The following is a 25,490-nucleotide window of genomic DNA, read 5'->3' as shown; positions in this document are numbered from 1 at the left end:
GATTATCGATATTTCTTCAATCTCAGAATAAACTGGACGATTTATATAAATATCGAAATTTTTTGCATGATATTTTAAAACGTTTTTAATATGTAAATATCGTTCTTTTATTATATTACCTGCATATATAATTATATTGCACACACATATAAGGTCAAACATTTTTTTTATTCATAATGCTATTAGATAAAAAGCAATCTGACAGATTAAAGCGGCGTCACGCGCATTTGCGCACGTGCAGTGATGCATGTAACGATAGCTACAGCTGTTGTGTGTTGATGGCTGGTCGTCGTGACGACCCGGCACCTCCTGGTGTGCCCGATCACATCACTTTTTCATGAAATCACCGGGACCACTCCTGACTTTGCGTTACAAGGAAAGCGTGTTTAAATCGAACGAAATGGTAGTTGTCGATAAACGTAAGTTCATAGTCTCCACGGCGGAATATTTCTTCGGTGCATCCGTGCAACCGGACGAAGAAGACATCGAGGACCGAGAGATCCTCGATCGTTTCTTGGAGCAGTCATCATGTAGAATTTTGTGCGCCAGACCGATCGACGCGGATCAGAAGCAAGTTCGCTTAAAATTGAGCACCGAATTAGACGCCGGTACAGTCAACAATCTGGTCTTCTTTAAGGTACCTTAATAGAGCTTCTACTACAAGAAGGAAAGATAATCGACAAGTAGATGAAATTTTAAATGTGACAAGTAGAAAAGAAGCTGTAGTAGTCGAGACATTTTCATTTGCTCTTGATACAATCGTCGATTAGTACGTTTCTCTCTTCGTCGATCTTTAATCACTGTCATAATAAACGTTGACAAGTGCCATTGTCCCTCGATAATAGAAAGTATTTTCTAGAAAGTTACAATATGATTTAGTCAGGCATGCCATTCATATCGCTGATGGTGCAAAAATACGCAGATGACGGCGGCGGTGATTACGGAAGAAAACTTTCACGACGTAGTCCAAGTGGCTTCCACCGGTTGCGGGGACGGATCGGTATTGATCGAAGGTCTTCGTCAGGTTTGGGCGCCGACTCTCCGATCGTCGGGCTTAAACGCATCATGTCTGAAAAAACTCGAGGAGAAACTGCTCAGCTCCGGATTCTCGACCACAGTTGCAGAGGAAGAAGAGTTTTGGCGGCGGAAGCGAGATAAGGTGAAACGGTCGCATGAGAAAACCATTTGCGACGAAGCGATCAAATCGGTCAAGAACATTAGGGTCGAACTTGAAAGCGCCGCGATATCGAGGTGCATTTAATTTCCTTTCTACATATCTTATTATATAAAATGCGAAATACTTTTAAAAATATACACTCGATATTAAATTAATAAAATTTTGTTAACAAAAATTATTAATATTTAACTTTAATTATTTATATAACTTATAATAATTATTATAATAATAATTTAGTAATAATTTATAATTCGTAAAATGAGAAAAAAAAGATTTTAATGTATTAAAAAGCTTTAACTCTAAGTTCTTTTATTATTTTATTTAGATATTTTCACTATCTTTATTATATACAATTATTATAATTTTTACGTTGAATATAGAGATGGATTAATCGCTGTAGAAGAGGCTTGTGAAGCCATTTCGGTATTCGTAGATGATTTATGGAAATTAAGCGGACCAGCGTATACTGAGGAACGAATGAAATCATTTCTTGACGTAATTGGAAACGAAGTGGTACAATTAACACAGAATTATCTTAATGCGGTACGTCGATTTAAAAAATTTTCAATTATATATTATTCACGATTAGCTGTCAAACAATAATTGAGAAAGATTTCATAAATTAAAAAAAATTTTTTTAAATAAATTTTTAAAAATTTATTAATATTTGTATGATTTTTAAATTATAATAAAATATAACGTTTAAATTATAACTTTTAATTTAAAAAGAATTTTCGAAAGAAACCAAATGTTTCTGTTGATAAATAAAATTTGAATCAAATAAGTTTCTATGATCATTCAATTTTCTTTTCAAAAATGCTATTGAACGATAATAAAATGATGTAAAATAAAATAATTTACGAAATATCGCTGGATAGGTCGATACAACCGAGACTCGTGTAAAAGATGAAACAATCGCACTCGGAGCGACAACGTGCGAAAAATGGATAAACGCCACGCAAAAATTGACAGAACTTTTCTGGCCGCATTATTCGCTTCATCCTTGGCGAGGAGCGATCTTTGTACCCGGAAAATGCTCGAAGCTTGGCAAAAGCCTCAGGTAAAGCGATAAAGCGTATGAATTAAAGAATGGAATTCTATTGAAATGAATAACATATATAGTCGCGATTAATTTCTTCAGGCAAATGTCCGACTTGCGTGCACAGCATCGCCAATTGAGCAGGCTTCTGACCTCGAATGAAAGATCTGGACTCGGTATCGAGAAATTACTCCAGACATTTGATGACACTAGAGGTATCTCTACTTAAAAAATATTCTACAATAATTTCCCGACAAATCGCAAGCACAGTAACTTTGAAATTGAGATCGATTCAAGATAATTTTTTTCGCATGTCTTTTACGAATTGCTTGGCGATTAATGATATAACAAAAATAATTAAATTCAAAATAAATTCAAAATAAATTCAAAATAAAATTCAGCGAATTCTTGATCGATTCGTGTTAATAGTATTTCAAATAATAATTACAACTCACAATCAGTTGCATTGGACGATGATGATTGGGACGATAAATGGGATAGGCTGAGACGTAAGATCGAGGAAGGCCTGGTGCCAGCCGAGGAGCGCGTTGCTCAAAAGCTGAAAGATCACATTGCTGACGCTGATACTCCGAATGCTTTGGTAGCCGAATTTGGGAAATATAGCGAGTTAATGAAGAGGGAAGGACTTAAGAGAGCATTACGTGGAGAACGAGAATCTTTACTTGCGGCGTATCCTGATTTAATCGGTACAATACTCTTAAACATTAAAATATTCTCCATATTGTAAATCATTATAAATATGTAAAAAAAGCAACAAAAATTTATACAAAAATATAAAGTAAGAAAAAATTGTGTATATTTGTTTTACGCATTATTGGTCTTATACATTTTTTTTCTCGGTGCTATAATCGAGACTATAAGATGGAATATTTTACAAATTACTTTACAGAATTTGAGATTTATTTTCAATCATTATTTTTTTGAAACACAAAATTGTAGAAAATCGCTTAGCTGGTCCCGATACGGAAAATCTTCTGGATGTTCCTAGAATATTACAAGAGGTTCAAGCCGCTAGATCTGCAGAAGTGCGGCTAGAGAATCTAGCGAAGTTAGGGAAGGAATTACTCGCTGATTTGCCGGGATATGAAGAAGTGGCGACGCGATTGTCAAGCGCGTTGAAAGAAACCGAAGAAAAAAGACGGGATTTAGTCGAGTCATGGGTAATCTTTAATTATATATTTAATCTGTGTGATATAATTTTTTAAATGATTTTTTTTTAAATTAAACTTTTTAAAAATAATTCATAAAATTATAATAATTTAAATTATATAATTAATTATATATAATAAATATATAATAAATTATATAATAATTTAAAATTATGTATCATTGAAATTTTTTTAACATTTTCATTCGTCCAGGTGAATAACACGAAGAATGAGATAGCTAGGAAAGAATTAAGCTTAGGTACCGATTCGCCGGTGGTAGAACTTACCGGCACCAGCATGATGCGAGTGACCTATGATCCTCGATTGATGACCCTAATCAGAGAAGCTAGAGCGTTGTCCGGCGAAGGCGTCGAGATACCAAGAGAGATTAGAGAACTGGTGGACAGGGCCGCGTCTTTAGCCGGACGAGCTAGAGCGCTTCAACAGATCGCAACCTTTCATAATACGATCGGTGATCGAATGGTGCCCTCTCAAAGACCGCTCATGTTGACGGTGGCTCTCGAATTAGCGCGTGCTGTTCAGGAACAATCGGGTATTGTTTGGTCCGATCCTCATCTCGTCGATGTCTACACCGCTCGATTGAAAGAGTTGGTGAGAATTGTGTGGATATATTTTTCGTTATTATTTATATAAATATCATGTAAAACATAAATATGATATCAAATAAAATTGGTATATAATCGAAAAAATTTCGCAGGTAGTAAAGTTTGCTCGACAAAATTCAGAATTGATTTCGAAGCATTCCACGTTGCGAGATTACGTAGCCAATTTGTTGAAAGGCGATGCTGTGCATCTTGTTGGAAATCAGAATATATGGAAGGAGACGTTGATTAGTATGAGAGCGATCGTTGACGCGGTGGATTCGGAATATGGTAATGCGAAAGCTTGGAAACTGCATTGGGACCGGCAGCTCTTAAAAGCACTGGGCGTAGCGTACAGGTATAACTACAATTTACCCAAGAATCTAGTTACAATTAAATTTTACACAATATGATATATTTAATTTTTATTTAAAGTACAATTTAATATATATTTTATATTATATATTTTAATATATAATATATTTTAATATATAATGGGGCGTTCTTATCGAAAACTCTTTGCGTAAAATATATCGTGTACATTTTGCGCCTAGGAATGCTTTGCCATCCTTGTCGAAGAAGCTATCCGAGATCCGAGTGGAGCTCACTTTTCGGGATGGACTCCTACAATGGAGACCACCGCTCGAAGATATTCGCGCAAAATTATATTCCGGTATACGCCGATCGCTTTCTATTCCGGTGAACTTTCGAGGCGTCGGAGACATCGCCGATGCACACTTTGGTGATCTGGTGCAAAAGAATGCGTATCTTTTTAGCGGCATTTACAAGCAAATAGAAATCGCTCTGTCCACTCTCGAACTGTTTAGAATGAAATGGCTAAATTTAGCAACACCAGCAAACATCAACGTTGGAGAACGGTAAGCTAAATCTTGAAATAATGTATCGTATCTACGTAATGTATCGTATCTACGTAATATTGATTTCTATATATATATATATATATATATTTATTATTATATTATTATATATTTTACTTATTTATATTATATTATTTTATTTGTTATATATTTTATTATATATTTATTATATATTTATTATATTATATTATTTTTTATCTATACATTTTTCTAGACTTAAAGGGAAACCTCCTCAAGAATGGGCGAAAGCGTTTAAGGAGGCCAAGCAATGGGCCCAAGAGGTAAGTTGTATAAATATTTCAAGGGTAAATTAAAAAGTAGTTATTCTCTTAAAAAAACAACAACAATATATATTAGAAATCAACACATTTTTTACTTTAATAATTTTTTTATTATTTTAATATCCGTATGTTGCTATATTTTATTTATTCAAAAATGCAGTTTGCTTTTTCTGATATATTCTCGTATAAAACATTTGCACTTTTATGATTTATATCGGTCTAATTAAACAATATGGAGTACTCTATATTTTTATTGACGCAGGTTGGAAAATTAAGAGGTTGCGACGTAAAAATCTCGTGCATATGCATCGATACAGCGACAACGAGGAATGATTTGGAGACAGCATCTCGTCATTATTGGGAACATTTGTGTTCCGATTTAAGGGTGGAAGCATCCTCGCGTTTGATGGCTGTCGTGGAGTTCCTGTCCTTCGCATCCAAGGAGCTCGAACGTAGACCACGCGATGTAGAGGAGGTCGGATTAGCTCACGAAGCCCATGCACGTATCGAGCAACAGTCAGCAGGTATCGCTGAAGAAATGGAAGTTGTTACCGTACTCGCTAAAGTTATGGCTGCGTGGACCAGCGAGAAACTTGATGGTAATATTTTGTCAAATGATACTTTGATAAAATTTTTTCGGAAACTGATCCTTTATAAATCTTTATAAATAAAGTACATAAAAACTCAATTGAATTCTTGTTCATTTTACATTTACAGGTGTTAATGCGGCTCATGCTGCTTGGCAGGAGCTAGGGGATCGTTTGGAAAAACATAAGGCTGTTATGGCGCGTCTACTGGAAGATGCCAAAGTTAATCTTCGCCATAAAGCGATAGCACTGAGAGACGAAAGAGAGAGATGGCAGGCTAAGTGGTCCGCAAGATCGGAAGATCTCACACTTGATTGGCTGATATCGATGAAGGAACGTTGGCTTAATTTAAATGCGCAAATGGATTCCTTAAAAGAGGATTGCAAAAGAATATCTCTCGATCTAGAAAGTATTATGGAAGACGATGAGATTAATTTGTCCCAATTGGAACGCGAATTGGAGATCGAAGAATCAAATTACAGGTTATTTTGCAATGAAAAACTTACCATTCATATAAGATTGATATATTACATTCATATAATAACTACAAAATAAATTTTTCCTTTAGTTTTTACTTCTTTATTCTACAGAAAGTACTATTAAGAGAAAAAAAATAATTTTTCTAAAACTGAACAAGATAAACTAAATATCATGTTAAACACATTAAACAGATTTCAATCCGAGTTTTTGGGGGAATTGAAGAATCAGGAAACCGAAGAGTGGGCCGTGGCTAGAAGAAGATTACCAAGACTCCACGATTGGCTCGATTCTTGGGAGAATAAGATTCGCTTGCAAGATAACTCAGAGATGGACACCTTCGTCGGCAAAAAGATTAACGAAGTTAGAGCTACAATCGAATCTATTCAACTGCTTCGAGGAGACGAGATCGCCAATGAGCATTGGACTGAATTAATTCCCATATTAGGCTTAAAGGTTGAAAATCCTCGAGATATCACTTTAGGCGACTTGCTCGCTTGTTCGAAAATGCTGAAAAATAATGAGGATCAAGTGAAGGTGAGAAATTGTTAATTTAATAGAAATAATTATGGTAGAGTGTGAATGCAATATATCAGAATATTAACATTTTGAATATTGCAAGTACAATCATTTTTTTTTCGTTATTTGAATATCGAGATCCACGAGTTATTAAAAAAAAAATTAATGTTTCGATATTTATTTGAATTTATTTTAGTATATCTTTTTGAGAGAAATGTATTATTATCTTAAAATATCGAAAAAGATAATATAAAATGCAATCTAAATAATTATACACGTACATCTTTGTATATAATTTTCAAATATTTTCGTTACGTAAAATATGATATTTTTTCATTCTCAGGAAATAACGAAACGAGCAATCGCAGAAAGCGGAATTCGACAAGCGTTAATGGATCTCGAGATCTGGGAAAACACGGCTTCACTTCCAGTGCAAGAGTCGACCGACAGTAAAAACATGACCATTCTATTAGTCGGAGATTACGGCAATTTATTAGCGAAAATAGGTACATTTATTTATACCGATTTGCGCGTATTGTACAATTTATCGAGTCTTAAAATAGAATTCTTAAAATAGAGGAATTGAGACTCTTGCTCGAGGGAGCAAAAGGCACATCGGGACACGAGAGATTCGCATCTAGAGCTGCACACTGCGAAACGGCTCTATCAGAGCTCGAGGAAAGAATTAAGGTTCTTAGTACTGTCCAGAGAAAATGGATTTATCTGGATCCGGTCTATGGAAGTGGAGCAGCTCCAAATGATTCCGGAAGATGGTCAAGGGCCGATAAAGAATTCAGGTTTACAATCATTCCCTTTTGTTAATTTTCTCCTATCATATCCTATCAATATTTATTATATTTAAACATCAATTTATTAACATTGGTAAACTTTCAGATATCTTATTGGAGAAGTATCTCGAGATCCTCGAGTACCATCCTTGAGACGACTTTCTCTACCATCTTTAATAAATTTGAAGGATCTATTAGATCGATGTCAGAAGAGCCTGGATGAATTTTTAGAGGTAAAACTCGATAATCGAAAAATAATTATATTTTCTCTTTTTTTCAAAGAAATTATGCGCTTTGTATTCTCTTCAGATGTGTTATAATCTGACGTAAAATTTTGAAATTATAGGAAAGACGTGCGGCGTATCCGAGATTATATTTTCTCAGTGACGAAGATCTCTTGGAGCTTGTATCGGGCAGCGGACGAGGTTTGGAAGCTCATTTGCCAAAGTTGTATCACGGTGTGGGTTCAGTAGTAAAAGAAAACAATACCTTAACAGCGGTTGTATCACCCGAGGGAGAAATGTTAAAGTTACCGGAAACAATCGACCTCACTGACCCTCTACCGCAATGGCTGAATAATCTCGAGAATGGGATGAAAAAGGCACTCTGTCAGAGTTTAGAAAAATGCTTGAACGATTCCACGCCTGATCCGTCCGTTTATCCTACACAAATATTGTTGCTTTCGGAGAGAATAGAATTTACCGAGCGTTGCGAACGCGCCTTGAAAGAAGGCCGCGCGGCTTTGCAGAAGCTTGTTGAATTTCTAGAAACACAAAGAGCAAGATACAGGGGATTGGAGGATGCTGGTGATAAATTAACCGCGTTGAAAGCTCGCGGTCTTCTGTTGGATACCGTTCATCATCTGCAAGTGGCCAGGACATTATTGAAAATTGTAGCAACCGGTGAAAATGCCGACTGGATGTGGTATAAACAATTGAGAAGTTATAGAAAGGTGATTAAAAAATCGATTAAAAAATACATTAAAATCTCTTGATAATAAAAATCAGATCATGCATGATAGTAATATAATTTTATATTATATTTAAAATTAATTCTACATTTTTCTCGCTGATAATATCTTCAGATAATGAGCATTCTATTTATTTAATATTATATATATTTAATTATATGTATTTAATATTATATATATTTAATATTTAATTATTATATTATTATTTAATATTTAATTAGCATATTATTATTTAATATTTAATTATTTAATTATTATATTATTATATCGTGTTTGATCTCGTACGTTAAAGAATCAAGGTACGTACGTAGTGCGATGTGCCGGTGCAGAATTACCCTATCGCTTCGAGTATCAAGGGGCGTCCATCGGCTTAGTAAGAACTCCCTTGACAGAGAAGTGTTTCTTGGCACTCACGCAAGCTATGAAGCTTGGATTAGGCGGAAGTCCGACTGGTCCTGCTGGAACCGGGAAAACCGAGAGTGTGAAAGCGCTAGCATCCGTCTTAGGTAGACTAGTGCTCGTTTTCAATTGCGATGAAGGTAAAAAGATCTCTTTGATTATCATGCCAGCGATAAAAAATTGCACGTTTTAAAAACATATTAATTTATATGATACAAATATATCGACTTTTGACTTGTAGGGATGGATACTGGAAGTATGAAGCGTATCTTGGGAGGTTTGGCACAAGCGGGTGCCTGGGGTTGTTTCGATGAATTCAATCGTCTTGAAGAGGATACACTAAGCGCGGTAGCGATGTTGGTGAGGCCGCTTCAAGAGGCACTTCGAAACGGTTCTCCTGAAATTTTGCTGGGCGATCAGAAGATAACGTTGGATCCTCACTGCTGCATCTTTATTACGATGAATCCAGCCGGGAGTGAGTATGGAGGCAGGCGTAAGCTGCCGGATTCATTGGCGAGGCTCTTCAGACCTATCAGTATGGCACATCCGGACAAGTCGGATATTGTCAGAACTCTGCTGGAATGCGCCGGTTTCGTAGAAGCGACTACTCTTGGCAAACGACTCGTAGAGGCTCTTGAAATTGCCGGAACCATGTTATCCGAGCAACCGCATTACGATTGGGGACTCAGAGCGTTGAAATCTGTACTTGACGCTTTACATCCGATTGCCGGTGTAGATGAGACCACCAGGTATAGTTAAAATTCTTTTCAAACATGAGATTAAGGAAACATGTTTTTTGTAATATTTTTATAAAACAGATTGATCTTTTTAAATAAATTAATTTTTTTAATATTGATGTTAATGTATACTGCTGCTTGATACTAGCACTCGAAACTTTTCAATAGCATGTTCACAAATCGTAATCAAGAACTAGTAGTAAATTTATATCAATTTTAAATCATGATTAACATGCGAAAACTTGAGATTTCACGATAAACCTTCTCAACAATAAGATATTTCTCGTTCTTAAAAGTCTTATTAAAATAGAAATAAAGGCAAAATTGCGATATATCTCGTGTTTCTGATTCATAAATATATTTTTATTGAATATTTTTGGCAAATTTTTTTTCTCGATCCATATTTTTATTGCGTTATTATATATCAATCATCTATTATCTATGAATAGAAAAAAATTTGTTGATCTTTATTTTAGATTATATTTTTTTATAATAAGAGATAAGTTTATATTTCTAATCTAATTTTTGTACAAGTATATAAGAATGTTCTTTCTTCGATAAAATTAAAATTTATTTTGTATTAAAATCATATGTATTCTGTGATTTAAATATTTTTTCGTTAATAAAATTAAGTCGATTAAAGAAATTTTTATCATTTTTTGGCAGACTTCTCATCTCAATTAGGGCATCGACCCTTCCAAAGCTGACGGAGACAGACACAACGAAATTTTTGGCATTATTGGACGATCTCTTTCCGAAGAGAAACTCTTCTTTGCCTGTTTCTGCAGAAAGCGAAAATTTAATCGTCGCATTGTTGAAGATCTGCGAGACTCGGGGATTAACAAAAGAAATCGCCAACAGATGCGTTCAACTGAATGATTTGTTGAAAAGTAGAACCGGCGTGGCCGTGGTCGGTCCACCAGGTAGTGGAAAGACATCAATCAGGTTGTGCTTAGCCGAAGCGATGGCGAAAATCGGCGAACCTGTGCAACAGGTCATCGTTTATCCTGGCGCGGTACCAAAGAGCAGATTATTAGGACACGTAAATCCACGGACGAGGTAAAATACAATAGAGAGATATTTCCTCAGCTTTGAATATGATTGCCGAAATTATATGCTTGTGTATAGAGAATGGAAGGAGGGCGTTTTATCGAGCGCGGTAACGTCCGCTGGAAATTCCACGACCTGGATCATCTTCAACGGCGATGTGGAACCTGAATGGGCGGAAGCGTTGAATTCAGCCCTGGACGATAATCGACTATTAACGTTACCGAACGGAATAGGAATTAAGCTTGGCAGTGGTACAAGGTATAAATATGGCTGAATATATAATTAAATATTCATATCCAACACAATAATAATTAATTAATTAATAATAATTTATTATTATTAATTAATTATTATTAAGCATAATTTATCATGTTCGAACATTTAATTATTTGACAATGTGTCTTATCCCCTTTTATGTTAGATATAATTTATTCCTTTTATGTTAGATTAATTTAATCATAATTTATTAATTTATTAATTATTAATTAATTAATAATAATAAGTGATATCCAACATAAAAGGGGATAAGACTCATTGTCAAATAATTGAATGTTTAAACATGATAAATTATGCTTATGTTGCATTTAATTATTTGACAATGAGTCTTATCCCCTTTTATGTTAGATGTAATTTATTCCTTTTATGTTAGATTAATTTAATCATAATTTATTAATTTATTAATTATTAATTAATTAATAATAATAAGTGATATCCAACATAAAAGGGGATAAGACTCATTGTCAAATAATTGAATGTTTAAACATGATAAATTATGCTTATGTTGCATTTAAACTGTGTTCAATTATATATTCGCTTATTGTGAATGTGTTGTAAAAACAGGTTTATTTTTGAGACTCATAAGCTCGCCGATGCCAGTCCGGCTACGGTTTCGCGACTGGGTGTTTTGCATCTTGGATTTACAAGATCAACGTCTCTATTGGCACCGTGGCGTTTAGAACAACTTTCTTCGACGGCTGCAGATATCGCGAACGCACATTTATGCTCGTCCATCGACGAGACTTTGAAGATAAATGTCGAGGGCTCATCTGCGTCCGGTTTGATGACTGCTGCATCGTGTCATCTCCATAAAGCGCAGACATTTAATCAGACCACTCAAGCCCTTCTGCTCTCACTATGCGGCCAAGTGAATGATGTACAATCTAGAGATGATTTGGCGAAATTCATTTACGGGTCGATCGATAGTTGGTGAGTGGTCCAAAAAATTTGACAACTCTAATTTTCACGAATTCTTAAAGTAGTAGTGGATCAAGTCAGCTTTACTTGTAAAATATTTTTCAGGTGCCCCGACCCGCAAAATCCAAGTACCGTGCTCTACGATCATGAAACCGATCGATTAATACCCTTTAGCGACACTTACGAATCTATCGATACCGACTATGGACCTATCTCGATCTCAGGTATGCTTTTAAATTCATATATTAAAGTTCTAAAAACCTTAAGGAAGGAATATAAATTATATTTTTTCATATTTTATACATAGATCGCATCAGAAAAGCATTAGCAGCCATTTTACCATGGATAGAAGACGGTCATCCACTTATGATTCGTGGACCCGAAGCCTGTGGTAAAAACACTTTAATCGATGTTGCATTATCAAAAATTAAAAATCACGATACAATGGTCGTGATAAGAGGATCCTCGCTCTACGGTCCTGAAGATTTTCTAACTCGCTTGAAAAAAGCTTGCTTGCGTCTGGATTCCTCGTCGCAGGGTAGAATGTATAAACCGAGAAGTGGATCTCGAGTGCTTCTCATCTTGGAAGATATGCATCTCGCAGCTAAAAATTTACAGGTATAATCTAGAATCTCTTCATTAATTTTCAAATCGATCTTATAAATCAAATAAATCTGAAGTTATATAATTTAGTTATATTATATTTAGCTATATTTTTGATTTGATAGAAATTTTAAATTAGAATAGAAATTTTAATGCGAATTTTTTAAAACAGTAACATGTACAAAAAAGTTAGAATTAAAAAAATGGAATTCAACAAGTTAATAAAAATGAATTATATATATTTAGGAATTGGTGAGAGAATTGCTTCAAGAAGAAGGATTCCTCGAGGAGGATCTCGAATTTTCTAAAATATCCTTAACGATCATATGCACTGCCGATGAATCTACACGATTGCATCCAAGACTCGAAGCCTTATTTGCAACTTACTATCTAGAGTGAGTAATTTCCTTAAAATCCTTTATAAAAAGTATTAAAGTAACTAAAGATGAATTACAATTAAAAAAAAATTTTTTTTGAATACTCTTCTTTGCTCAAAATTAAATATCAAATAATTTTCATTTTAAATATCCAAAAATTTATACTTTTAAAAGAAGTAGAAAAAAGAAGTTGATACTTTAAATTTCTATTTTTTTCTTTCTTTTTTAATTTGTATATTTTTAAAAAAATTCAAAAAAGGTAATAATAAATTAGGCATTAAAGATTCTGAAACTCTTATTTATCAACAGATATCCGAGTCAAAAGGATATTACAGCGATTCTTGAACTTCATTTGAGGACATCTCTGAAGCAGATAGATTATGTTATGGCAGAATCTTGGATCGCTCGAATAAAGCCTAATATCTTGGATGCTTTTCGATTTGCATCCACTCAAGAATCTTCTCTCAACTGGACTCTTAAAGATATCGTTTCGTGGGCGAAACGCTTGATGTATTACCCTACACCTGAAAGCGAAGCAGACATCACTCGTTATTTATTGGACATCGGAAAACGACTATTTTGCGCAAGGTATTATTTTCAAATAAATAATAGAATTTAAAATTATGTTTAAAATTATTATATTATTAAGGGGATCCTAAAGTGATTTTTTTACTGGCAAAATGAGAATATTAATTGTATTTAAATATCTTTTCATTGATTACATAAATCGATAAATTCTTTTCCATGATTAAAATACTTATAATAACGGACAATACCAGCTATAATTCCATGTAAAAAATGAACTGTCCGTTATTATAAATATTTTAATCATGGAAAAGAATTTATCGATTTATAAAGTAATTAATAAAGAAATATTTCCCAGGTAGTACAAATTTGTTTCAAAAACGTTTTACAAATATTTCTTTGAAACGTTTCATAATCGACTCTTGAAAACGTTCTAATCGGTTAAAATATTCACTTGAAAAACGTTAAAAGATAAGTTTCTTTTCTAAAAATAAAAAAGCTAAAGATAAAAAAGCGTTTAAAAAACGTTTAAAAAACATTTAAAATACGTTTAAAATGCGTTATTTTTTCTTTTATTCGCTAAATAACTTTGTTTTCTCATGGAATTAATAAAAAATAATGCATTCATACACACTCTCTAAAAGTGAAACAGTATATCATTGAAGACAATAAATAGAGTCACTGATACAGCAATTATAAGTTATTATAGCATTGTAAATCAATAATATCACTGAAAGAATTAGTATAATATTGACTGTTTTAATCAGTTTTATCAGTAATATTAGATTATAATTTACTTACTTTGTATAAAATTAAAAGTTTTATTTATATTTACATGCATATTAAATAGATGATGATTTATTTTACATGTTAAATAGATAACTATGATTTTAAAAACGTTTCTATAGAAAACACTGGATATGTTTAAGAAATATATAAAGAAATATATAAAACGAACGTGTACTACCTGAGTTAAATGCAATTAATATTCTTATTTTGTCGATAAAAAAATCACTTTAAGATCCCCTTAATAATTATTACATTTAAATAAAGTTTCTAAGACAAAGTTAAAGTTTTGTCTATAAGTTTAAAATTTTACTCAGAGTTTTTTTTTACTCTGAAAGTAATCTTATAACTTTATTATATTTCCAGATTAACGCCCGAGGCACTGACACGATGGGAACATTTACTAATCTCAAAGGACTCTGAGGTAAAAGATTTTAACAATGATGTATACGTATGGAAGAGTGCAAATACGGGGCTTTATGCTTTGAGCAAGGAACAATGGCGGGAAGAGATAATCAATGCAACGGCTAGATGCGCCAGAGAGGGTCAACCGGTGCAAGTACCGATTTCATCCTATCTTTTGGAAACTATAGCTGGTAAAGAGTCTAATTAAATCATCTCTGAAGCGATTTTTATTTTATGTAATAATAATATTAAATGTTTTAAATGACAGGCTTGAGTTGGGCTGTGGGGTGTGATTTTCGTGGGATGATACTTGTTGGACGACCAGGAGCGGGTAGAAGATCAGCTGTTAAACTAGTCGCTACCTTCTCTTCTCTTCGATTGATCGACTCAGGACCTGGTAAATAAATTATTTGAGAAAAAGCGTGATGTCTATTATTGGATTCCTACTCTCGTAACTTTGTACTTGTACTTGTAGAACGCGGTAAAGCAGCGATAAAGAGCGCCGTGCAAGCCGCCGGTATCGAGAGTCAGCCGACCTTGCTTTTGTTGGAAGAGTGTCACGCCAGGGAAGAGACCTTGGCTATCCTGATAAGCGCTATGATATCCAGAAGCGAAATTCCAGGGCTCTTTACAACTGAAGAACTTGACTCGCTGGTCGCTCCATTAGCTGATATAGCTCGAAGAGAAGACTTTCAAGGAACGTTAGAGCACTATTTATATCATCGTATGTATATTCAAAATATTATTAAAATAAAACAAACAATTAATTTATAGCAATATATTATTTTTCCCTTCTTAAGGAAATTTGTTATTTTATTTTAAACGCTCTCTCGTTTTTGACGACATTAAATGTTATTTCTATATTTCTCACGTGATAACGATTGATAATATTTCGCAGGTCTGCGCAAGTATCTCCGGATAGCAGTAATCCTAGATTCGGAAGAGATTAAGTCGTCGCGATTATTACGTCTGGGTCTTCGACATTGCGCGCTGCTCGGGTCTAGTCTCGGCGAATGGTGGTCTCGGGAGAGCTCGTTGATTAAATTTGCAGTCCAGGAAGATACCTTACAGCTGGACGAACTGGAGGAGTTACCGAGCGGCGCAAAGATTATGATCAGCGCTCATCTACAGGCACCTCGCCATCAGAGAGCACCGGCGAGATTTTTGGCTCTAGTGCATACCTGGAGATATCTCCGCGATACGTGGAGCAAAGACGTAGAGGAGAAGCTTCGATCTCTCGAAGCTGGTATCGGAAAGTTAAGGGAAGCCGGCGAACAGGTGGCCAAGCTGGAAGATGAAGTATCCAGACAGCGCCAGGAACTTGAGGTTTGCACAACTTAACGTTGAAGAATGTATATTTCGAAATATTTTATAATATTGTAATTTTATGATAAAATATTATTGCAAACTTAAGGTGGAGAAAGGGAGGGCCAACGCTGCTCTCGAGCAAATCACGGCTACGATGAGAGGCGCGACTAGTCAAAGAGGAGAAATGACAAACTTGAAGGCCAATACAGAACGCGAGAGTGCTGAGCTTGCGTTGCGCAAGGTATTAAAAGAATTAAAATTCGGACATCTCAGAGGCTCCACGTCGATGTGATATAATATATACGCGTGTAAACAATTTTCTCTTACATTTAGGCAGACATAGAGAGCGAATTAGGGAAGGTCGAGCCTCTGGTGGCACAAGCTGCTCAGGCAGTGGCCGGTATAAGTGCCGATGCCTTGGCTGAAGTTCGTTCATTGAGAGCACCACCGGCGCCAGTAAGAGACGTCCTCGAGGGTGTCCTTCGGCTGATGGGTATAAAGGATACGTCCTGGAACAGCATGAAGACTTTCCTCGCTAAGCGAGGTATCAAAGATGAGATCAGGTGAACGAAATATCTCTAATCGATTCATTTTAAACCTGCCTTCTGTACATGTCCTTTGACATATTTAACTTTATAATATAATATTTTTTTCTTTCTTTCTTTGTGATGAGCAGAAATTGGGATGCGAGACGCAGTGCGCCCGCTAGTTTGGAAGCGGTCGCCAAACTGGTGAAGGAACGTCCGGAGAGTTTCGAGGAGAAAACAGCAAAGAGAGCATCGGTGGCTGCGGCTCCACTGGCTGCTTGGGTTCTCGCTAATCTTCAATACGGTCAAATATTGGAGCAAGTTGCTCCTCTCGAACGAGAACAACGACAATTGGCCGAGTACGAGATGAAGAGAGAATTTTTTCTTCTATCCTCCCGTTTATAAAAAATCTTACCTAAATTTTTATAAATACAACTTTTCATCTCTTTTCGATATTTGTCTTCTTGTTACCATTTTCTGTATATTTTATAGTTAATTTCTTTTTTTATTCTTTCATCTCTTTTATAATCTAATTTTTCTCTTCTACGGTTGTGATTAAATAATTTTAATCACTTAGAGTTACTTCGTAACGTGGTCTTTTTATTATTCAAGACGATTAGCCGCGGCTGAGGCGCAATTAGGAAAATTGGCAACGGGATTAAACACGGTGGAAAGTCGTGTGGCGCAACTTCAAAAAGAGCTTGCCGAGCACACAAGAGGTGCGGCTGAATTGCAATTGCGGACGGAATCCACTGAGGCGAGTCTCTCGACAGCACGAGCTCTCTTGCAGAAACTCGACACCGAACATCGCGACTGGCAAACTCAGTTTCAAGAACTGACCGCCAGAAAAGAGAAACTAGACATCGAAGCGGCTAACGCGGCAGCTCTACTCGTGTATCAGGTGCAACTAATCTTTTCATGTTTATAGCTAATCAATGCAAAAAAAGAAATATATTTAAATATTTAAATATATTTTCTAATATTCTTAATAGATATACATTTAGTAAGTTTATTTCCACAATAATTATACTAAAAAATTAGTGCACATTGAATTTTTACGCGCAAATAATTAATTATTGATGCGTCATATGACATATACTATTAATAATTTAATCATAAACATATAAAATTAATTAGAAAAATATTTAATAATATTTAATAATTCTTGAAAATTAATGATATGCAGAATCCTAAAAGAGATGACAATTGGGAGAAATCAGCGATCACGTTATTAGTAACTGAACGCGAAAGATTGTTATGGAGAGCACAGGATTTACCAGCAGATACGAGTAGCCTGGTCGCGGCTTCTCGTGTATTGAAAGGACCGTTGGTGCCTATTTTCCTCGATCCCTCAGGAGTAGCTGTATCCTGGATTAAACGCAACATTGGCTCCAGACTCGAAGTCACTCAGCCTGAAAATTCCAAATTTTTCACGGCTCTCGAACTTGCCGTGCGTTTCGGAAAACCTCTCTTAGTCGAGGAATTGGTTGAATTTCCGTCAATATTGTTGCCCGTTCTTCGCCGGAGACCACTTAGATTGGGGGATCGTGTCTTATCGGCTCAGCAAGGCTTTCAACTCTTCCTAGCCACGAGGAAAGACAGATTGGAAGATATTCCGAAGGAAGCCGATGCTGTGTTGTGCGAGATTTCACTTGGCGCTGGTACGAAAAGCTTAGCGGAGAGATTCGTTGAGAAGGTATAATTGAATAAAACATGAATATATGAATACGATAATTTTTAACAATTTTGATTTACATTCAAATTATATTGTGCCTCTATAAGCTTTTATTAAACGAAACGCCGGAGCTCGAGTCGCGAAGAAGAGAAGCTTTGGAAAGAGAGGAAAAATTATCTGGAGAACGAGATGCGGCCAGGCTAGATCTATTGAGTCAATTAGCCACAGCCAGAGGTCAAGATCTTTTGCAAGAATCTCAAGGACAAGGAGGACTCTTGTCAACACTGGAGTCAACGCAATCTAAGGCGAAAGAAATAGCGGTCGCCCTCGAAGAAAGCAGACAGAGCTTAAATGAAGTTTCAAGGTGGCTTAACTGAAGCTAAGACTGACATTGTTGATGTCGATTTCAGTATCGAAGATGAGTTTTCACTGTTGTTTCTTTCTTTAGACGGGCCAAAAGTCACGAAAAATTCGCGCAGTTTGCCGCTAATGTGTATGAGACTATTAAAGGATTGACGCTTCTCAACTCTTTATATATCGTTTCCACAGAAGTTTATACGGACATCTGCTTGAAAGCAGTGCGAGATGATAGCTCTTCCGCGGGTCAAGACAGAGAGAAAAGAGAATCGCGGAGCTCAATCGAGAAAAGGTAGGTATTTATCGAGGATTTTTATTCGGAATCAATTGTTATATAACTAATTTTGTCATCTTCAGGTTGATAACATTAACGTTCCATCATTGCGCGAAAGCAATCTACAGAAAGCACAGACTTCCCCTAGCTTTGCACATGGTATTATCGTTAAATCCAGTATCGGATACCGAAAGGAATCTTTTGCTCGATAGCGATGTAATTAACAATGATAATTCGGATTTTGATTTACCCGAATGGATACCGGACGAACGACGTGAGGCTGTGCAGGCCTTGGGTTCTTCTCTACCCAACGTGCGTAAATCCAATATAATTTTTGTAAACAGTTTTTTTCAATAATTGAAATTCTTGAAAAGTCAGAAATTTTGCTAATGTTTGACATTATACTTTTTCTATTAAAGATTGCCGCCAAGATAAAACCTTCCTGGCTGAAAGATATTTCTAATATTTATGCGGATAATGAACTTAACGCTTTTCAAAAAGTTCTAGTCGTAAAAGCACTTCGGCCTGATTATTTACACACCGCTCTTTCCAAATTCGCTGCGAAGCAATTACGTAAGTACATTTCATTTATTATGTTGTAAATTAATATAGAATTCCTTTCTTGTTACTTTAATATTACAAGTTAATTTTGAGTCTTAAATATTTGAATTATATAATTTAAATTCAAGTAAAACAAATGTAAATTATTAGATAAATTAATTACAATATAAAGTATTTAGACAATTTTGAATATTATGTACAAGTGGAATTTTTTATGAACATAATTGTTTTTATAGACAAAATAATAAACATTTTTATTTTGAGAGATAATTTTTACCTGAGATACTACTTTTATATTTATTAAATTTTCTTTACTAATATCTTTAAATTTTTTTAAAATAATCTTTTTAATTGCGAATCAATCTATGAAAGGTGTAAAGGATTTGGCTCCACCTGTATGGACATTAGACACGATCGCTCAAGAAAAAGAAAGATCGTATCCTGTGCTATTGCTTTTATCCCCGGGAACTGATCCCAGTCCGGAGCTTAGCATGCTCGCTGCGAAATATGCCTCTGCTGGATTTATCGAAGTTTCCTTAGGTCAGGGACACGTTATTCAAGCCGAATCGGCATTGGAAACCGCGTGCAGGTAAATTTTCATAAAGCATTCATCGCGGCACAATAATATTATGAGTTAAAAGATATTCGAACATTTACATGTATTTAAAAAAAATTATTAAAAAAATAAAGAACAAGGAAACAAGAAATTTTATTTAAAAAATAAAGAACAAAGAGAAAAGAAATTTTATTTAAAATATAATCAATATATATCTTTTTTTTAATACTTATTCGTCATTATTTCACAGAAAGGGTAGTTGGATATTATTGAGCAACTTACAGCTCGCTCTAAATTGGTTACCGCGATTGGAAAGTCTATTACGTTCACCTATGTGTACCGCAAACAAAAATTCTTCCACAAAGATCTGGCTAACCACCGAAGAGTGCTCTGGTTTCTATCCGGGTTTAGCGGGACTTTGTCTGAAACTGGCATATGAGCCTCCCGAAGGCGTGAAGAGAAACATGAGAAAGTCCCTCCAACAGCTTCAGCAATCGCAAGACAATGAAACCGCGGCCACCGTATTAATGCTCTCTTGGTTACATGCTACGCTCCAAGAACGACGGAATTTCATTCCTCAGGGCTGGATTAGATCATACGAATGGAACGAATCGGATCTTGAGGCGGCCTATGAATTAGTGATTAAAGAAATGACAAAGGAAAAACGAAAGCAACAAGGTATACAATTTTATCATTTCTTCACAGGAAAAAAGGACATTGTTGTTTTGAAAATATATTTAATTTTAACATATTTAATTTTAAAATATTTAATTTTATTTTTAAATATTTAATTTTAATATATTTAATTTTATTTTTAATATGGAAATTTTAAAATTAAATTATATTACATTAATTAAAGAAAAATATAATTGCTTGAATAATTGTTTACTTGAATGAAGCCATTTTATATAGTTCAATCAAGAAAAATATATTCTTATGATTTAACATTGAATTGTCTTGAATGGAAAAGCAACAATGTTAGATAGAAAATAGCATTTTTAAATCATAGATTATAATTTTTTTAAAGTAGAATTAAATAATTATATATTCTTGAGATGACAATTACAATATTAAAACGAGACAATTATAAGACTATAATATTGCTGAAATTTAAAAGGATTAAATTCTCCTAAAAAGATTATAATTGTTGCGTATGTACGAAACAATGAACGCGTTAGTTTAAGTATATAAGTTTTGACACATGTTTTTTTTCTGTGTCTCGACAATCTATGTAAACATAAATATATATAAATTATTATAACATTTTGCAATATATATGTAATATTGGCAAATAAAGGAGACTGGCAAATCGGCAGAGGTTTACTTGACGTTGCGGTTTATGGCGGTCGACTTCAAGATGATTACGATGCAAGAGCGTTGCGCTCGATGATACGCGATGCGTGGGCCAGAGATATTTTTGAGGGTCAACGAAAGCTGGGAAACGCGTTGAAGATAATCGAAGATGATCCAATAAAATCGTTGGAGAGTTTGGACGATACCGACTCTCCAAAAGAGTACTTCGGTCTCCCTGCTAACGCTCATAGGGCATGGGAAAGATCTGCTGCGGAAAAAGCCCTGACATATCTCAAAGGTAAATGCGTTGAAATCGATAAATAACACTTTATAATTAATTACACCAAATTTATATACATAACTGTGTTTATTTTAATACATATCCATTTTTTAATTTAACCGTTCAAGTTCTTGATTCCAGCTGATGTGTACTTTAAATTTTTAAGGTATTTTGGTGAAATCTTTCAACAACAGTGAAGGAAACAGTAATAAATTAGAAAAATCGAAAGTTCAACAAGATCTGAAGGAAGTTATGGATCGACAATGTTCCTTGACATATGACAGTACTATAAGTACCATAAGCGAACAGAAAAGAAATCCTTTGCAGGACTTTTTCATAGATGAATTTGATCTTACAAGGAAGCTGTTGAATGTTGTACGAGCGGACATGGACGCGTCATCTTTCCAAGATAATGAAGTGAGGCAAAACTGTGTTTTCTATTTATAATATTTGTTTTATAGAGAATAATAATTATTATTTAATAATAATTATTATTCTTATTTATAAATAATAATTATAAATAATAATTATTATTTAATAGTTATTTATTTTGTTTTTTTTTTTCAAAAATAATTATTTATATTTTTTATAATAAATGTATATTAGTAATTAGTGTATATTATTTATTAGTGTATATTATTTATTAATTATATTATGTATTCTAATCGCGAAGACTCCAGAGCATTGGTTTATGGAATGGCGATCAGGCCCGAAAAATGCTAATCAATTTGCAAAAGCACTTTTGTCAAAGTACGAGACATTAAAATCTTTAGCAGTGAATATACCTTATCGAGTTGATTTATCTCAATTGTCTCGACCACGTGCTCTTTTAACTGCACTAAAGCAACATACCGCACGAGAACTTGGTTATCCATTAGAAGCACTTCATCTTCACGCTAATTGGACTGAAAATCGTACAAACAAGGAATGGAAAGTGTCACTCCAACTTGAAGGTTTACTTATATCAGGTAAACTTAACTAACTTAAAAAGTTTAAAAATATTTCAATATCGAATTCTTATTAACTGACGGAAGAGCTAAAATTTTTCTTAATAAATCATTTTTATATAACTATGTGAGTAGCTTGGAGAACTTTTATAGATTTTTCAATGAGATAACATACTGAAATTTAAAATATTATTATAAATTATATATATACAACGTCTAAAACAATGTCTTAATTATAGGAGCTTCGATCGAGAAAGGTGTCTTGAAAGATCTGGATGTAAATTCGGCAGCGGTTGCGGTTGCTCCAACATGTCAAGTGGCGTTTATGCCGAAAGAATATTCGGAAGATAAATCCGACGACGATAACTGTGTTATTCTTGAAGATACGTATCGACAAAATTATTTGAATATACCGGTTTATACAAATGTTCAACGAGAAGCTTTAATCTGTTCGTTACCGGTGACGTGCTTGAGAGAAGATCGCGATGCATGGTTTCGTCGAGGTGTCATTTTATATTTGAGATAAGTAATTTTTTAATATAATCATTTAATGATGAAACCAATGATATCATCTGACGATGATAAAAATAATTTCCAACGAAATGATATGCATGAAATATTAAAATAAATTTCTAATTCAAATCTTATAAATCATGAAAAATACAAGTCAAATAGTTTCAGTTACTATGTAAATAAATAGAATTTTTATTTTTATTTAAGTACGTAGAGGTATATTATAAAATTATGTTAATTTTTATTTTATTTATTATTATTTATGTATATAGGATATATAGCAAAATAGATGAAAATTAAAAAATTAAGCTTTTTTGAGGTACAAAGATATAAAAATTGTAGAAATTCCGAGATTGAAATAATTAAAAACTGTAGTTTTTCATGCAAATCATCTTGTATGAAAAGCAAATAATAATTTGTTAAATACTAACAATTGTTTAATTGTTTAATTGTTGAACAATTGTTTAATTGTTAAATACTAACTGTTAAGAAATTAATATTTGTCAAAAAAATTTTCATTATTTGTACAAAGTCTTAATAGAGTTTTAAGTTATTTATTTATTTATTTATTATATCTTATCAAGAAAATATAATTTAAATCAATAAACTTTAGAAATATCACTTTGCTCTTTTGATTAAATAAAAAGATACAAGGTAGGGAAAGACATATCACATGCCAATACATCAAAAACATCATTGGATTGAACAATTTTAATACGCTTATTATTATTAAAAATACATAGAGATATGTCGGGAATTTGTTGGAAGATAATATTATACGGGGCATCATATCCCTACAGCATTAAGTTTCGTTCACAGATTCCTCGACTAGTTTGAGACAATCTTATTACGTTTCACTTGTTGGAATATCTCAAAAATAGTTCGGTAACTTTAATTGGTTTGTTTGAGATAGATTTAAAATTACAGATAATACATAGCAATATCATTCGTTTTAATGAAATAAAATAATCATTATAATTGGTCCGATGTCACGATATTTTTCGTACTGCATAAAATGCATAAAATACTAAGAGATGTATCGATGTTTACATAAAACTGTTTCAGTTTAATTTCTATTCTGTAGAAAATAAAAACTATATCATCACCTTATTTCAAATTGGAAACTTATTAACAAACTAAAATTGTCTATCTTTTAAAAATATCTAGGAACGTTAGTACATGTTTAATGGAAGAACAAACAGATGAATGGACAGAATTCTCTTCTTGGTGAACTAGAGTAATTCCTAAAAGAGCTAAGAAATTTATAATATTTATAATTTGAATCTCTATATTATTTAATATTTCGTATTTTTTCAATAAAACTGGACGACATTAAAACTTTCTTACATTGAAATCTCTCGCACTATTATGACTTATATTAATGATTAAAAAAACCCTGCAATTGCTACGCGTTATGCAGAATGTAATTCAGATGTACAAAAAATGCACTATTTACTATTTACTGATTATATGTATGTGTGTGTGTGTGTGTGTGTGTATCTCTTTTGCATTAAATATAATTCAAATTTATTTTTTCTGACAACCAAGCGATTTTAAAGATTAAATAAAAATAAAATCATTCTTTAAAGATTCCAAGTTATCAAAAAGCAAGTTTGCGGCATAAAAGTAATGAGGCTTGTTCATCCTCATATGCTTTGTCGTCCAGTACAATCAAGTACAATAAACTTTAAAATTACAAACATGGAATATCAAGATTCTTTGTTATAATATCAATTATAAATCTATTCGTAAATTTTTTATAGAGGCAAAGAGAGAATAAAATGTTAAGGATTTAGATTCCGTGCACACGAACAATTTTCTAGCGCGTGGTTATTTATTCATGAATGGAAAAACATATAATATTTCTTTATTAAATGAAATAAAGTATTGTATAAATATTAAAGAAAATTATTTAAAGAGATATACTATATAAATTATTACTTTCACTTTACATAGAGCTCCCAAATATATAATTTATGCTTTGTTTGCATTCGAGAATTATCCAGCGCAATATGAGTTCTCTCGATTTGATTTCGAAATCTATATATCCAAGTATAAGTATATATGCCGGCATCGAAGAAATGAAGCAAATATATTCGTGCACACGGTATTTTACAAGACAAGAAATAAAATAATTGCGAATAAGAGAAAGAAAACAGAGTAGAAGGGAATGGACGGGAGAGAAATATAACAGTCGCGGTGCGAGCGCTGGCTTATGTCGAAATGTTGTGATTGTCGTCAATTTATTGCTCTAAAACTTAAACAAAGATTTGCGAGCTGAGCCAGCGTCCTCACCGCCGCGAAAGGCGTCGCTATATATCTGAGAAATTCTATTAAGTTCCCATTTTTTCCTTTTAATTCTCGGGCCTAATGCTATTCTAGAGCCGACTGAAACCGGTATAATCTTGAGGGGTGAAATATTCCCATCCCGAGAACGATGTTTATTCTCAATCGCAACGATGCGAGCACAATTTCCATCCATTTTTCTTCTGTACATTTGGCATTTCGAAAATTAAACTCCGCAAGATCTAAAACCGGCTTCAATGCCGTTGCGTGTTATCGGGCATAAAACTAACGCTACTTTCTCCTTCATTCGTTATCCCGATATCTATACGCACGATATACCCGATCACACG

At 33.9% G+C, this 25,490-nt stretch overlaps 1 protein-coding gene across 1 annotated transcript; it reads left to right on the top strand.

Moving 5' to 3' along the window:
* The first annotated feature begins 279 nt into the window (after positions 1–279).
* LOC105257099 (cytoplasmic dynein 2 heavy chain 1) lies at positions 280–22,875 on the top strand. Its single transcript, XM_011267490.3, has 46 exons — positions 280–637; positions 923–1,251; positions 1,558–1,720; positions 2,056–2,237; positions 2,319–2,431; positions 2,678–2,923; positions 3,177–3,397; positions 3,599–3,997; positions 4,104–4,345; positions 4,542–4,865; positions 5,080–5,146; positions 5,409–5,745; positions 5,864–6,215; positions 6,405–6,747; positions 7,073–7,235; positions 7,307–7,526; positions 7,624–7,750; positions 7,864–8,469; positions 8,780–9,026; positions 9,128–9,635; positions 10,290–10,682; positions 10,752–10,931; positions 11,514–11,879; positions 11,973–12,091; positions 12,175–12,485; positions 12,717–12,865; positions 13,157–13,435; positions 14,525–14,754; positions 14,832–14,960; positions 15,039–15,287; positions 15,462–15,889; positions 15,978–16,112; positions 16,205–16,434; positions 16,548–16,757; positions 17,011–17,299; positions 17,585–18,094; positions 18,181–18,437; positions 18,522–18,722; positions 18,788–19,016; positions 19,124–19,277; positions 19,638–19,854; positions 20,072–20,499; positions 21,119–21,412; positions 21,561–21,811; positions 22,068–22,362; positions 22,581–22,875. The coding sequence occupies exons 1-46, from the start codon at positions 338–340 to the stop codon at positions 22,865–22,867; spliced, it is 12,309 nt and encodes a 4,102-aa protein (XP_011265792.2). The 5' UTR covers positions 280–337; the 3' UTR covers positions 22,868–22,875.
* The last annotated feature ends 2,615 nt before the right edge of the window (positions 22,876–25,490 follow it).

Source organism: Camponotus floridanus, unplaced genomic scaffold (genome assembly GCF_003227725.1).
Source record: "Camponotus floridanus strain SB8 unplaced genomic scaffold, Cflo_v7.5 scaffold24, whole genome shotgun sequence".
Classification (NCBI taxonomy): Eukaryota; Metazoa; Arthropoda; class Insecta; order Hymenoptera; family Formicidae; genus Camponotus; species Camponotus floridanus.
This window is presented reverse-complemented; position numbering and strand designations above follow the sequence as displayed.

Coding starts and splice junctions, on each gene's coding strand:
- LOC105257099 (XM_011267490.3), top strand. CDS start 338: ATGAAATCACCGGGACCACTCCTGACTTTGCGTTACAAGGAAAGCGTG. Junction 7,236..7,306: donor CAATTTATTAGCGAAAATAG/GTACATTTATTT, acceptor TTCTTAAAATAG/AGGAATTGAGACTCTTGCTC. Junction 10,932..11,513: donor AAGCTTGGCAGTGGTACAAG/GTATAAATATGG, acceptor TTGTAAAAACAG/GTTTATTTTTGAGACTCATA.